This window comes from Telmatherina bonti (genome assembly GCF_933228915.1).
Source record: "Telmatherina bonti genome assembly, chromosome: 7".
Lineage (NCBI taxonomy): Eukaryota > Metazoa > Chordata > Actinopteri > Atheriniformes > Telmatherinidae > Telmatherina > Telmatherina bonti.
In genome coordinates this window covers 23797531-23813794 of record NC_136625.1, presented here as the reverse complement: position 1 = coordinate 23813794, position 16264 = coordinate 23797531, and the positions used below count along the sequence as shown (strand labels likewise).

The 16264-nt window shown below is 41.5% G+C and overlaps 1 protein-coding gene across 1 annotated transcript in view; it reads right to left on the bottom strand.

Moving 5' to 3' along the window:
* The window catches only part of LOC306758187 (ephrin type-B receptor 1), a gene marked incomplete at both ends in the record, with an annotated part of 159600 nt that extends 144453 nt beyond the window's left edge, over positions 1–15147 (bottom strand). Inside the window, one exon of the mRNA XM_079243416.1 lies at positions 15087–15147. Coding sequence (XP_079099542.1) covers positions 15087–15147 — 61 coding nt within the window. The remainder of the gene's footprint in view (positions 1–15086) is intronic.
* Between the last annotated feature and the right edge of the window lie 1117 nt (positions 15148–16264).

Here is a 16264-nt window from a genome sequence, read left to right as displayed (position 1 = left end):
GCTCAGACAATAATGTCACAGCCATACTAATTGTGACATTGGCAGATAAGTTCTTCAATGAAAGCAAGAAGAATGCAATGTGCAATGTGAATATGTATGTCATTCTTGATTACTAGATTCTGGTTGGTAATTTGGACTATCTGATGATATTTGTGCATAAACATTGTCTTTGGGATATTTACTGCAGCTCTATCTTGGCAGTGGTGAACCTGTAAAAGAAGACATTTTTTAGGGCCATGTACATATATTAAACACTAATATCTTAGTGAAACAAAGAGATGACAGGCGTTTTACTCCACTGTCCTCTTAAAGTGTGGGCGGCTGTAGCGCAGGAGGAAGAGCAGTCATCTTTCAATTGGAAAGTTGGGAGATTGATTCCCCTGACTATGTGCCGAAGTGTCCTTGGGCAAGACACTGAACCCCAAGTTGCCCCCCAATGTGCCTATCAGAGCACAATGTATGTAAGTCATATGTAAGTCACTTTGGATAAAAGCATCGGCTAAATGACTGTAGAATAGAATAGAATAAAGCATCACATACTAGTAAACTGTGATGAGGAAAGATTTCAAAGCAGGGACATACATCTGTCATTTTCTGAGGTGACTAAACTTTCAAAGGCACAAATTCCCCATCCACATCCAACTATTTTGTGGCATCAGCCCTTCAGTAGAGACATGAAAGAGTCTTTTAAACTTCAGTCAAATAATTACCAAACAGGATGCAATGGCTACCACCCGAGGAGTCCATATGGCGATAGTGGTGCAATGCAATATTCTAGTAACAGTGAGCAGATAGTCATTTTCCCAACATACTGTTTGACACTTCTCAAGCAGATATCCATCTAATTGTCACTGCATGCACCATCGCTCAGTCACTGAGATGACACAACTTAGGCGTTTGGCGCGGAAACACATTAGCATTTTGAAACGCATTAGCATACCCAACGGGATCCGTGATAACATTGATTACAAGTAATCGCATGCATTTAGATGCTTCTCTACCTCTGATCACATGCAATATGCCAATCGCTACACCCTGCACTGCCTCCTCCCCATGCAGACACGCACGTTATTGTGGTGAGGCACTCCCACCACCTGCTGTGAAGCAGGTGCCGTGTTATGATCCCCTCCCCTCCTCGCCCCAACCAGCTACCTCCTTCATGCATGCTGATGTGCAAGCATGCACACATACACATTCATGTCTTCAAAGACAAAGCTGTGAAGCTGAGGTGACAGGTCTCTGGTTCCATGCCATCCTCAGCAAATGTAGAGCTAATTGCTATCCCCTCACTGTTAGAAAGCAGTGTGGATTCAACATGAGGTCCATATGGAGCCCAAGATGGAGACATCTCCTGCTCAAATAATTTCAAGGGGAAAGGAGAACAATCAAAAGGTGCCCTTTGATATATAATTCACTGTAGCGAAATTCATTAGAAATGTTGAGTTTTTACTTATAGCATAGTCAGTTTTAACTTGTACAGTGTTTTGTAGTTTTTTGGTAGCTAAGCACGGACACACGTAGATGTTGGTGCTGTCAGTATGACAGCTGATTAAAGAGATGAGAGATTTGAGTGTGACAACTCTAATGATCTCTCAATCTGATTGACAGGCTAGGCAAGGCTCCAGTTCGCACATCTCGCACATCATAGAATGTGGCTCACATTCAGTAACACAGGTCAGCGTGTCAGACACACACACACACACACACACACACACACATCGCACAGACTCACAAATATGCCATGCACACTGCTCCATCGTCTGTTAGAAAAAGACTATTTGCTTCCATAAAACCCTCCTGTGGCTTCCAGAATATTCCACTATTATGGTAGCCCAAGCATGGCTATTTCCTCTCCCAGTTAGCCTGTCATCAAGGGCATTGTACTGTATTGTCTGGGAGTGAGCCTAAATGGGACCCTTTCAGGGGTATTTTCAGGTACTTTCATGGAAGAATGGAGAGGATATTCATATCACATTTCAGTTTTTCTGTTGCTGAGAGTATAAGAGTTTAGAGCAACACACAGACACACACAATCACAAACCAGCACTTCCTTCACTGACCCAAACTAACAAGTCAAGCGAATTCTTGCTTCCAGCAATTTCCTCCATCTTTTCCCAACAGACAGGATCCTTTTACAAGCACCTGGCTTTTATCTTTAAGAACGGCAGCAAGAAATACCGTTGTACACTTTGCAAAGGAAAAGTCCAGGACATGTCCATACATGCAGTAATGTTGCAAATTAGTTTTTTTGGAAAAAATAGATAAATTTATTTACCCCACTAAAGGGTAAATCATCACTTTAGATTTCCTAAAGGAACTCCCACGTATCAGCAAACCTTTTTGTTGCTCTCACACTGCTCCGTCCCATGATTATTGGCAATTATCTGTCAATTAATAATGTGCTGATGTCACCTGGATGTGAATGCCAAAGCAGTCAAGACTTATTAGGAAAGAAATACTCACTCATCCAAAGCATCTGATCTGTGCTCTAATGTGAGTGTTTAAATGTCCAGTAACTCTGAGTTATTTTATGTGACCAGTTTTTGGTTATTGCTTAAATGTGAGCATTCCTGCGAATTGAAAATACAGCCCTGTTCTGTCGTTTTTCTTAGGTAATCATTGCATGTCATACGAAACATGAGGAATTGAAAATAAGTGTGAATGTGTGTGTGTGTGTGCGTGTGTGTGTGTGTGTGTGTATGTGTGTGTGTGTGTGTGTGTGTGTGTGTGTGTGTGGGTGTGTGTTTGTGTGTGCCTATTTAGAAAAAAAATTCTTAGAAAGGCAAGTTTATGTATAGTTTTGGTGCTTTTACCGGCACAAGGCAGGCGCTACGTGCTTCCACTCAGTAAGCATGCAATCTTTGATTCCCCTTTCTCACATAGCCCACTCAAGGCTGGACTGTTGCAGCTTTATAGAGCCTGGCAGCTGTGTGTATGGTACGGTACAGAGTGGGAATTGTGGGTGAAAGTTGATGCACTAATAATGTGTACCATTAAAGATCTGAAGCTGAAATTTTCCAATTCCCTTGCTATAGTAGCTGAAGTACAATATTTCATTATATTCAGTTTAGTTGTAATTTTCTGAAGAGATAAACACAAAACAAATAGACCACAACCAGTAGCAAGCAACCATATAACCTATTTGGTAGAGGTAATAACACAATTAAGATGGAAATAGTGAAATTATTTCAGTGCTTGTTAATGTAATACCTTTCTTAAATATTTTGAACTGCTGCACTTTCAAATAATTTCACAGTGCTTAATAATAACAGAAGAATGGGATGATTGACAATTTTTAACTAATTTCTACACAATTTAGGAAATTTGACTATTCTAAAAGAGCACATCTGCCACACAAAAATTTGACACATCTTTCTATAGTCCCCCCATACAACTGATAACCCCAGAAAGGTGTCCTGTTTTTTTGGGACAAATTTAGTCTGAAAAAAAAACATTCAAGTATTGCAGCCAAATTTGATCAATGTGATATAAATATAACCTGTGCTCTGGGAGGTAATAGGCATAGAGCCCAAGAAGAATTACATTACACAACAGGCAGAAAAGTCAATATTTGCAATACCTCATGAATGTAGCCCTGACCTGAGATTCCAGCTTATTGTATTTACTTGAACTACATATGTAATTGTAGTGAACCAAAGTGGTAACTATGGGGTACATTTTCCACATGCAACCAACCTTTTTGTTTTTATGAATGTTTAGAAAAACACAAAGATACATTAAAGATGACAAATCATTGTTGGAACAATCTAAAGCAGCCGATCCATCAGACACACTTGCCTTTCATATAAAGCAAAAATGCTTTTGACAACCGTCACTCCTGCTCCATGCTGTGATCCATGATATGATCACAATGTTCATACATCCTGGACAATTCACAATCAATCTTTAGACCCAAGACAACAGAGAAAGATGGAGGCTTCTAGTTGGTTTTTGTCTTATCCACTTTTTTTTAAGAGCACTCTTCATCCATCTTGCCATCTATCATGCCTTTCCCCTTCAGAAGCAGCTGAATGATGTTTATCAAAGGTAGCAGTAGATTCTCAAAGCATTACCTGAACATCAAATTGATTGAAAACATGTGCAGAAATGCGAGTCACTCTCCACATTCCCTCTACATTTTCAGACGTCAATAACAGCAGAGAGAAGGGGTCCTCTTTCAGCCAATCTTTGACAGGTGTCTGAAAGACCTTTAAGAGAAGGCTGAGGGATTTCATTTTTTTAAAAGTCTTGCTTAAAAGTACTCCCACAAACATACTTGAAGACACACTTACATACTCACACAGTGACCTTGTCAGGAGTGATAACCATCATGTGAAGAGAGCAACACACATCTGTGCTTCTCCATTCCACCTTGGGTTTGGCAGGAAGGGATATCAAGTGGTTCTTAGAAATGCCAAATCAAGAGGTCGGATTGCCAGATTTTTTTTCAGACATAAATGCAAATTTTGGGGTCATGAAGAATTTTTTTAAGCCTTATTTAACAGAATAAACGTGTCTGGCACCAGTCAAACTTCTGGAATTTTAATGGGGCTTCTTTATTCACTTACAAAGGCTGGAGTCATCAACTTCTGGATACACAATTCCACACAAAATCTTTTAAATCAGCTGACAGTATCATTATTGCTCAAAGCAGGGATGGCAAAAAGCATGCACACACACACACACACACACAAGCACCGGGACACATCAACATTTCTCACTGTTTCATTAGAGAGAGGGAAAAAAAAGAACAAAGATGAAAAGCAGTCGACAAATCAGAGCCGCTTAACACACTCACTCAATTCTTTTGAAAATATGCAAATACAAACACAACATTCCTTTATTGTGCCAACCTGTTTAGTGTTTTCTGATGAAGAGGAGACTAAAGCCTTGGCATGAAGAACAAAAGCCCAGGAGATTGTGACACTGTAACACACCCATATACGACTGCTTGGCCAGATTCTTTTGTCTAGGCAGTCGTTTGTTTTTTTTTTGATCGGTGTTACACAGTCGGCGTTGTCATTAACACAGGTTGGAACATAGCACGTAGCATATCCATCTGAAAAGGTTGGCAGGAACCTCGTAATGTGATTCATTCAATCCGAAGTGCAACGAAGATTGAAATGATGCTGTTTCGCAAGAAAAACATGCTGTACTCTCTGGTAGGCGCTGCATAGTAGAAAGATGAAAACACACACAGAAAAAAAAAAAAACCTCCAAAACCTCACTGGCGTCGGTTTTGTTTAGGATCTGCTTTCATTATCAACATCCGTGGTGAAAGGGAAATTTTTAAGGCAGCTGGGTTTTGTTTCTCCATGGATCCACCTATATCATTCAATGATTTATCACACAGTCACAAGTCAATGGAGAATATCTGTGGAGGTCATCATGACTGGAGACAATATCGCTGACAAGAAATACTATATATAACACAGCAATGATGTGCTGCATGAAGAAATCCTCAAACCTGCATATGCAGAATTTCAAAAACAGGACAGCTTAATACCTGTATATACTGTATATACTGCATTACATAGACTTAGACTAATTTACGAGGTTGGAAGCAAAGAGATTAATTCAAATTAAGTATGATCATTTGTACAATATACACCCACATACATCACACAACTCTGTCATTTACTATGCCAAGATGCCAAGCAAAGATCTGAGGTTACGCTGGTCTGGCATTCAGACTGAATTCACACATGAAAGAGAGTTGCTCTTTTTATATTTTACATTAACTCATCTCATATCCTGTCTTTGTTATGGATATTTCTTTTTATATTTTTTAAACTTCCTCTCAAACCAATCTGACACAGTTGTAAAACACCAGGAAAATTGCTGTTCAATTACATTCAGCTTGGCTTAGAGGGAATGTTTATCATCTTGACATGTCATCAGCACACTGCAACATGGCTGCAGTGAAAAAAAAAAAAAAAAACCACAAGCACATCTGTTCATTCAATGCCACATCCTGCTTCACCTTATTTAGAGCCACCTGACTACATTCCACATGTTTTGTAGAGGACACTCCAATACTTCATTTCCTGAGGTCTCAGAAATGTGTTGACTCCTCCCAGACATCATGTGTCAATCTGCTGAGTGGGTCTCTAACAGTGTGTGAAGCTCAGATCAAAGGCATGCCACTTTAAATGCTTAGCCTTCAGTGAAAGTGGGAAGGGGACAGACTTCATAGGAAAGGAACAATTAAAGTGGGCCATGAATTTTACACTGTTCAGTGAGCCTCAGTACACAGTCGGTTCACATAAGGGGTGTATAACTGAGACTGCTGTGTTAAATAGTCAAAGCAAGACATCATGTAACAGTTCACAATACCAGCAAATGAACAAGCTGACTTATACTACTGAACAATGTCTCGCACACTGCTTCTTATGGATTTTTAGAAAAAGGTAAATCATAATCCCCATGGACATCCAAGGACAGGTCCTCTTCAAGGCATGCACACTCTTGATGCCCTTAAGGGTCAGCAACCAGAACCACCAGCTTCCTAATTAACATGTGTAAAATTGAAAGGATGATACATCCTTTCTATCTTTTTTCCTTCATCGCTTTGGTTTTTCCATATAAATTAGTCCTAATCCTGATCCTCTGGTTTACCTCATAAAAAACAAACAAACAAAAAACAACCTAATAATACAGGACCCAGAAAACAGACTATTACTGTTAGTCTGGTTAATGCATATGTTTAAATATGTACATAAATTCATACATACATAAGAAGCATAAACAATTTGACTTGTATAAATTTTCGACAGATAGACAGACCACCTGAATTGTTTTACTTGATTCAATTTATTTTGCTTAGCAGCAGAAATGGAGCCTAACAGTCAACAAGGCATCTGACTTGGCTATGGTGGTAGTGGTGATGGTGGTGGTGGCAGTGGTGATGAGGGGGCGGGGGGTGCATAATGTTTTAGCTGTACTGCAGCCACGCAGGCATTGGCAAATCGAGATACTGTCCATTCATTTCCCATTACCCTCTGTACTTCAAATCAATAGTTAATTACCTCCACAAATACTCATCTTATCCAGCTAGAGGATTGGACATCACGGGGCACGTTGAAATTTGCCTGGCAGAGGAATTTAGTGTTACACACGGTGAAAACCGTCCTCCTACTACTGCTACTTATTGGCCCATCAGTATCCCTCTTGGAAGCTGGCATTCCATTTAACACTGCACAGAGACTTCATTTTGAAGAATATTCATACACATTTTCTCTGCTATTCTCTTAGTAAGAGCGCTGTGTCTTGCATAGATGGTGATGACAAGTCAAAGCAAATGCTGAAATGTGTCCACATGTTCTGAACCTGGGAAAGACACTGGTAGCTATTAATTATAAATGGGACAGTCCCATGGCCCAGACCATCAGCTCTCCACCTCTGCTTATTTCTTTTCCATACATTAAAGCTTTGCATATGCACGGCTTACTATATAAAGGTTCATACACATTTTGAGTGCGCATATATGTGTGTGCCTGTGAGCTTGTCAGTCCCTGTGAGAAACAGCCTGTGGAGGAACCGGCTTTTATTTAATCAGAATTGGAGCAGCTTCCATCAACATTCAATAATTTCAGCCTTATTAACGTTCTGCCTTTAATTCCTCTGAGTGCGGGAGAAGCAGCATCCTTTGAGCTGTTAATTCACTTTAAATGCAAAATCTTTCTCTTTTTTTTTTCCATATATTGGAAGCCTCGTGTATTGCAAATTGTAACTTGAGAGACGCTGGATTAGCAAAATAAACAGAATGTGTAGTTATCAAGTGTGCACAGTGAGCAAAACTGAAATACATATCTATTTGATTATACAACTGAGAAAGTTTCCCACACAGTGAAAGTCAGAAAGCCATTGAAACATCATACCTGCATTTCTAGTAGTCTCTCGTCAGCCTCTGACCTGCCAGCCTTCTTAATTGTAACCTTTAAGCTTTGGACTTGAGCCTTATAAGACATATTAAATCATTCTTGGCCTGACTGCAAAACACATCTCATTATAACAATCATAACTGAAGCTCTTTGTTCATCCAATTCCCGAACCCCAGCCATCTCTTTACCCCCTTCCTGTTCCTGCCAGTGCTGCAGCTATTACATCTTCTGGAGGACAAGCTCATATTTCACTTTTTCCCCTTTAGTAAACCTTGCAATGCTTCATAAATGCATCTGTTTTTAACCATAAAAATGTATGGGAGGAAGGCAGGTGATGGTTGGAGGGGGGAAGAGACGGAGAGAAGTTTGGAGAAAGAACCAATTATTTCCAGGCAGAAACGTTTGGGAGACGAGGGTGGAGACCTCGCAACTGCTCACAGATTTAATTAAAAAGAACAATCTGGCAGAGAAGAAGAAACAGTGAGTTAACAACAGGCTTTTGTGGACCTGCACCAGTCGGAGTTGGTGACCGCAGGATTGGAGTGGACAGGGGCTTAAGGGGCCGGGGGGGTGGGGAAGAGGTAGTCGAAGACAGGATGTAAGTATAGAAGTCTCAGGAGCCAGACTACACGAACACTTGGAAATTAAACTAAATAATCCATTGTTCTTCTTCTCACTTCTCAATTCAACAAATATTACAGGGGTTCCTCTTTACTACTCAATGAACAGCTGTCATCCAATGAGTAAGTCAGGTGATAATGGAGACGGAAGAGGCTTCTAAAGCACAAAAAGAAGGAGAAAAAAAACACATTTTTTACACCATTTTTCTTGAGTGGTGGGGTTAGCTGGGTCACTGCAGCCAATCAATTACTTGCATTGCCATTTTCCACTAGGTGTGGCTTAGAGGGTTATCTTTCTGCTTGTGGTTCTGTGCACAAGAAGTCTCCCTAAAGTGTGTGTTTGTGGTCTGTTGTGGATACAAGTCTTTGTCCATGATGAGCTTGTGCCATTTCCAAAAAAACAAAAGCAAACATATGACTCGCACAGTTTGAGGCTGAACTGTGTCACAAGCGTCCCGGCTTCCACTCCTGTGCTCTAATATGTTACGTATGTCTCCGATGCCATAGGTCTGCTTATCCGTGAGATTTGACAGATAAGGCCTCGGTGCTCGTCCCACAGTCTGCCACCTGCTCCGATAAGGGCCAAGCACAAAGCAAGACAGGTGGAACCTAACACTGCTGATAGCATCTCAGCGGCCAATCTCTGAACACAGGAATGTGTGGAAGACACAGGCAAAAGACATTGCCAAGAACATGAGATATCTGCACGCGAGTTCCCAATCTGGAATTAAAATCAAATAAAGACGCAAACACGCATTCAGCATAGCACATACTGCTCTATTCCCTTGTTTTTCTACTCTCCCTTGATACTCCTCACTCATACGCAGAGGGATACACAAAAAAGGTGGATGGTGGATGCAAGCTCCCAGCCTGCATCCACCATCTGGCCTTCCCAAGGCTCAGATGTCTCTGGGGTAAGGTGAGCTGTGAGGGGGACTTTATGTTCGTGCATCTTACGTGTGTGTGTGTTTGGGGGGTGGGGGGGGGGGGGCGAGAATGCGAGTGAGGAAGCAGTGATCGTATTATTCATGAGAGCAAACTGACTACCTTATATTGCTATATATGATAGTTTATATTGGGATGGAGTCAAAAACTGCACAGATTGCCAGTTCTTGCCATTCTGATTTCAAGCGAGCAAAAGGGTTTCATAGAAAGAGAAAAAGAAAAATGGTGAAACACATTCACAGGACTGCAGGCATATCAGCTGTTGGCAAGAGCTTGCAAAGGGGTCATCATCGCTGTGTAGGCTGTGCTGGCTAAGCACGCCTTAACACCAAGTGCTCTTTACACTGCCGGGAAAAAAGAAACCCATAAAGGGATGAGGGCATACCGAATGCCCCAGTCAGCCACACTGGTTTTATCATGATTCTGATGACACAGGAGAAAACAAACGAAAAATGGAATTCTACCTCAGGTATTCCTATGTCAGCAGCAGTAGTGCCCATGGCAAAAATACACTCAGATGAACACTCAACACATAATCCTTCAAGTCTCTTCAGCCCTATCACCTCCGCCCACATTTATATGTTGTACAGTTATTTCCATTCTGCTTTTTTGCAGTGAAGAGAAGTGAGAGAGCAGAGGAGAGGGAGCAATTTTACATCCACATTCATTAGAAAAGCAATAGAACTGTTTCCGGACTGTCTCGACACTCGATTTACACTTAAAAATTCATAACTCTATTTTAGCATTGGAGGAGGATTTTATGTTTACACAACTTCAGTTAGCAAAACAAAATATGTGTAGGAAAAACCTTGTGACGAGAGACGCTGGACCAGCCTAAATAACAGCTTAATACATCAAATAAAGCAATGTTAGGCAAATAGATATGGGAGAAAGATGACTGATAGGGTTGTAAGTGAGCACTTAATCCAGTCTAACCCCTTAAAGGTACAGCTTGTAACTAATTTGGCTTTTTTTTTGTATTGCTCTCAAAAATACGTATTTTACCAAAGTCCAGCCACAATTGCAACAAAATGAAAGGTGGGTCATTCAACTTGCCATTTATATTGAAATAGAGAATGATCTATTTACTCTTTGCCCTGTGTCCTAGGAGGTAAAAATGACCAAAAAATAAATAATAACAGATGGAGAAAATTCATGCGGGAGAGGAACTTCAAAACTGAAGCACAGTTTACAACTTTCTGCTGGACAGGTAAGTTAATTCAATCTAACAGTGAAGTTTATTTTGGCATTATAGTAGAAACAGGGCAGGGTAGTCTGGCAATTACTTTATTCTCCCGTTTGAGTAAAATAATTTACTGTTACTTGCTATATATACAACGGCACCAACGGCTAATTTGTTAATTAGCCTACAGTGGAAAAGCTCTGTTGCAACATTTTTCAGTTGCTGTTACTTGTGACTAAAGTAATACCAGCAGACAACCATGCTCTTTTTTCAGAGAGTTTTTCCTCTGTTTCATAATTTATTTCAGCTGATTTGTCAAGAGGGATGAGTCATACCATTTCACACAATGACATTAGCTATTAGCACTAGCTTGGTATCAAATTCATAGAGGACACGCTTCTAACTTATCAGCATCAATAATGAAACAGAATTATGAATCGTTCTTACTTCGTCACCTGACAGGACACTCTATCTCATGCAAGATGCTGACATTTTCACATTTGTGACTCTCCGCAGCGTTGGTAACGATAATAGCAGATAGCGAGGTGGAAGAGAGCCCTTCTCGGTTGTTTGCATTCAACTAGTGCACCACTAGATGGGAGTGTTTCTTGATCGGTTTATTTTGATATGTGAGAGCAGCAGACAAACCACAACACTGAGATCCAAAGACTGGAGATAAATGTCTCATATGTGAACAACTTTTAAGCCCGTAATTTTTCCATTTAGCACTTGCCATCCATGCTTTCAAGAGGCTAAAGTGATGTTTAAGGGATGGAGGGGTGGAGGCACTGTTGTACATCACATTATGTCAATGTCAGATTGATTTCTATAGCATATTTAAAACAATTGGTTTGACCAAAGTGCTTTACAAATTGATGTAAAAAGATAAGGCCAGATACATCAATTAAGTAGTGACCACAGCACTCACATGTCACTCAAAGCTGTCAAGTTGATCCAATTTCAAAGATAACTGATAAAATTCCAAACCTGAAACATGGATGGATCCACTTAGTAAATTCTTGCCCAAGTCTGTAGGTTTTCCTACTTTGCTCTGCTTCAGATGAGGATTTTTACACCATCAGTTGTTGCGGTATCTATGAAACCTTTTATATTATCTGCCATGACTGGCTTTGTCGCGCCCTGCCCTGGGCACCTGCCCTGAGCTGTCACTATTGACCACTGCTCAGTCTGAAATAATTGAGCCTTGGCTGCAAGAGATTTCCCAGGGCTTGGCAGGATCCATTTTCTCATCATTGTAATCCTGTAAATCTTTAAAACTCAGGTTAAGGAGCAAGGAACACTGAAATAACTGTTGCTTTTATGTCATTTTTAGTCCATATGGGCACATCTTAGTCCTGCAATTTTAAAAATACTTTCAGTAGATTCGTTGCTGATAAGAAAAAAAAAACAAAAAAAACAAAAAGCAAGGTCAGAGCAACAGGTCAGCTTCAGGAGAATTTCCCTGAAGTTAATATCACACTCCGTTTTTCCCTTTCAACACACTATCCTTAGCTTTCTAATCAACCAGGCAAAGTCCTGCAGCTGAATAATCTGCAGCGACATCACTGTTTTTCTCCTCATTGCATCCTCTCAGGATAATACATTACCATTGTACAATGCAGGCACACACAAGGTCCAGAGGGAGTGTTAACATGCTCTTATCCAACTCAATTCAAAAGCAGCAGCTTTTTCTTCCAGAAGAGTGTGGCTCAGGCACCTTCTTTATGTCGAACAACTGAGACAGCGCAGCGTTCATTTACTCTCTTCGCCCTGTTCAGTTTCAGTCTACTCATTTGTAAAATACACATAGCGCATTTTCTCCTGAAACCAGCTGACCTCCCCTCATCTGTCTTCTCTCATCTTTTCATCTCCCTCTGTCCATGTCTATCTTCAACTGCTTTTTCAGCCCCCATCCCTCCATTCCTCCTCCTCCCTCCAGCTCCCAGTTCCAGGCTGTTAAATGTGAGGGTTTATCTAAGCCTAATTGGTTTAAGGGCAAACAGAAATAAGCAATGGCTCTGTAAGTGGAGGAGAATTACTGCTGCTGTTGGCAAGAACCATCCGCGTGCCACAAAGACGGCAAGGAGGGAGGCGAGAGAGCAGTGGGGAGATTAGTGCAAAAAGATTGTGGGGAAGGCAGAGTAGGGAAGAGAAATGAGGTAGAGCGGAGGTGCGGAGGAAAGTATGCAGGGATGGTGAAGACAACTGGGAGACATGGGGAAAGAAAACAAACATGGCTGGGAGGAAATAAAAGAACAGTGTGCATGCTTCTTCCGTTACATCATGCATATCTCCTCTGTGTTCAGATATTTGCTTTTGGTTCTAACTGTCCCTCGGATCCTCTTTGCTAACTTGTTGGTGAACATATCGTATACCACGCCTTCCCGTGTGTGGTTTAGCATCTCCAAGCAGCTGAGCCTGAGCTATAAATCCCAGCTGTTTGATCCTTCAGTGCACCTCGTTCAGACAAATAAGCACAGCCTTACATACATCGCTGCATACTCAAGCTCCTTCTCTGTACGTCATTTTTCTACTACGCTCAGCTGTCTTTCGCTTAGTCATCCTTAAAATCATTTATTTCTGGTGAATGTCACCCTTCAGTTCATCACTTCATCAATGACGTCTCAGGTCTTTGCTGTGGAGTGTTATGTGAGAGTAGAGAGAGGTCAAATAAGTCATTGAATGAATCCCAACTCTACCCGTATGGTTATGGTTTATCTTTCCTCTAAAGTTACAAAGAGAAAGATCAATGACACTTTGTAATTATCATCTGATTTAGACTCATAATCACATTAATGGTGACAGGAGAGTCGGGGATTATACGGTCAGCGGTTTGACTCTCTATTATACACACACCATAAATTAAAAAAAAAAAAAAACACAAAGAGCAACAGATTGGAGTTTGGATCAGTGAAGATTTTAACCTTCCCATGGGGCAACCTCCTTTCAATTAGCAACCCAAACAAGGAAATCACTTTCATCCTTGTTACTGAGGTAACCCAGGGGCCATCTCTGTGCCCATCTGCTTCATTCTCATCTCATCTTTTGAGGCAGAAATCACACACCCCCCTTTCCTTGCAGGGAAATTTCACTCCTCCCTTTCATCCACCACTATCTCTCATCCGTTTGCTGTCAGTTCATTTAGGGTAAACATTTGAACCTCAAAATATCCATTCTTGCAGAGGTAGCAATTTGGGCCTGGGCTTGGTATCCATAGTTTGTGTTGAAATTTGATGAGCACAAACAAGAAAGCCACCACCAAATTATAGAGCAGACACAGCCTGAGCTGGAAACAATCCAGACTTGTAAAGGATTAAAAGGAAAACCTCCATGTGAGAAAAGTAGTTCTAATTTTTCCTCTTAATTTTCTCTTTTATGGGAATGCAGCCGCGGGGAATCTGATGTATTCCTTTGTGTCTTTTATTAGAAGGATGAGTTACGACACAATAACATCAGAGAGGACACTATATATTCACATTGAGAGCTGGGACATTCATCCAACAGATACTGTCTGAAGCAACAGCCAAGTGTCCAATCCCTAAGGTCCCACAGCGGAAATGAAAAACATGTTTGACTGAGGAGATAATAGCTACTGTACTACTGGCACCAGTGCTTGTCCAGATGAGCATGCGTCAAAAGGAAAAATGGATAGGGGGAAACGCAGACAAAAACAGAAAACAGAGAAGTAAATGCAAAATATTACACATTGAGATAATTAAATAAATAAATACAGAGACGTGTTCCAAAAGAAAACAAGCATCTGAGTATTTCTTCTTTAGTTTAAAGTGGTTGGCAATTGTTGATTTCCATTTGTACAAAAAAGAAAGAGGAAACGTAGATATAAATTTACCTCAGCATAAAATCTATCACAATCAGCAGAGTCCACAGAAAGCTGGTTTCACCATTTTTAAAATGTTCGAAAATGATGCTCGGGAATTTAATAATACTTCATTTATTTAAAGACTTTAATGAGTGAAAAAAATAAAAATAAAAACGTGACGGGAATCACTAAGTTTGAGAGGCTTTTGTGTCCCTCTGAGATAAGCTAATTGCCGTGGGGATAATGGAAATTCTAAAGTAACACAATTCATAGAGGAGACTTCCCAAAGCCTTCACTTTTGTTTAAAGTGACTAAACAATAAAAACGATGTGATCGCATCCAGGTATGCTGTTGTTTGCATGAAACAACCTTTCTCATTAGGACAAGTGATTTCAGTGATAATCAGCCGGACTGGAGGATGCTCCTCCGAGATAAAGGAACAACCAGAGAGATCTGCTGCGATCCACGTGTATTATCACATCCCTGGATGCCGGAGACGCAGCGCTGCCCAGCAGACCCCGCTGCGAGCATCCCGCCCCCCCCCCCCCCCCCCCCCGGCGGCAGACTGCGCTTCGGACAGGAGCATCTCCATCATATCTACAGCAAGTGGACCATACACTCAAATTCTTATTTACCTTCCATTGCAGAGGACGAGGTGACCAGCACGCATAAAAGCGCTAACAAATCCACTGTCATGGCAGAAGGGTTAGTCTCCACAGCTTGTCCCCAAATAACCAAGACGCACGGTGCGCGTCAAAAGAATCCCTCGGTTGTCAGAGCGGTACTCCAGAAGAAAAGTCTCAGTTGTGAGTCACATTTCAAGCCGTAGTAAACAATGTGTGACAATCAGCGCAAGGGAAAAGCAGAGTGTAGGGGTGCGTGGAGCAGAGTGGGAGGAGGGGGTGGGGGTGGGGGGAGTGTGGGGGTAGGTGGGTGGATAGGGGAGACCCGACATTGCCTCCTCACAGCCCCATTAGACGGCTGGGACCAATCAACGACTGGTAGCTGAAACTCAGTAACCAATGGCCAAACCGAAGCCCCGCCCACCTCGCATTGTCAAAACACAAAACTTTTCCTTGACCTATTTGAAGGGGTGTTCGCTGCACTGAAGGGAAATAACGCCGCTAGTCGGCACGCTGCTGCTACTGCACCCCCCCACCCTCCCCCCAAAGCCAAGCTCTCCCCCACCCCCCCCATGGGAGGACATCTAAACGTCTGTGTCGTTTGAGCCCGTGGTTCTAAATAATAATGGTTGTTGAACAGTATAACCGTCCAAGCATCATCAATCCTATATGCTCAGCTTATTAGTGTGAATTGCTAAACTTTAAGCTTCTCTTTTTCTTTTATTAAATTTAAGATAATTGCTGGGAATGCTTTTTTTGTTGTTGTTGTTGTTACTTCTAAGTGTTTTAATGTTAGAAGGAGCCTTGCAGCTCTACCCATGGTTTTCCTTTCTCCCTCTCCCGCTGCTCAGACAAGTACTAAACCCATTTGCATAGAAAATGCCATTTAATAGATTTGACAAATTCAGCTGCACTTCCAAATGATATTAAACAGGCGTTGCACATCAGCTCCCTCCCTTTGCCCCTCTCACCCCCTTTTGTGTGTGCGTGTGCTGCAACAGATGGCATGCACAATGGGCTTTTTTCTGCAGGGACTCAGAGGACCGGAGTCTGCTTCAGCAGAGGAAGAGGCAGTTCCCGCCCTGTAGCCCACAACCATACACCTGTCTTGAGCTAGATACGTCCCACAACTCCCTAGAGGTGAAGAATTGGGATGGAGTTGTTAATCTTCAACCTTAGCAGGGCTGGTT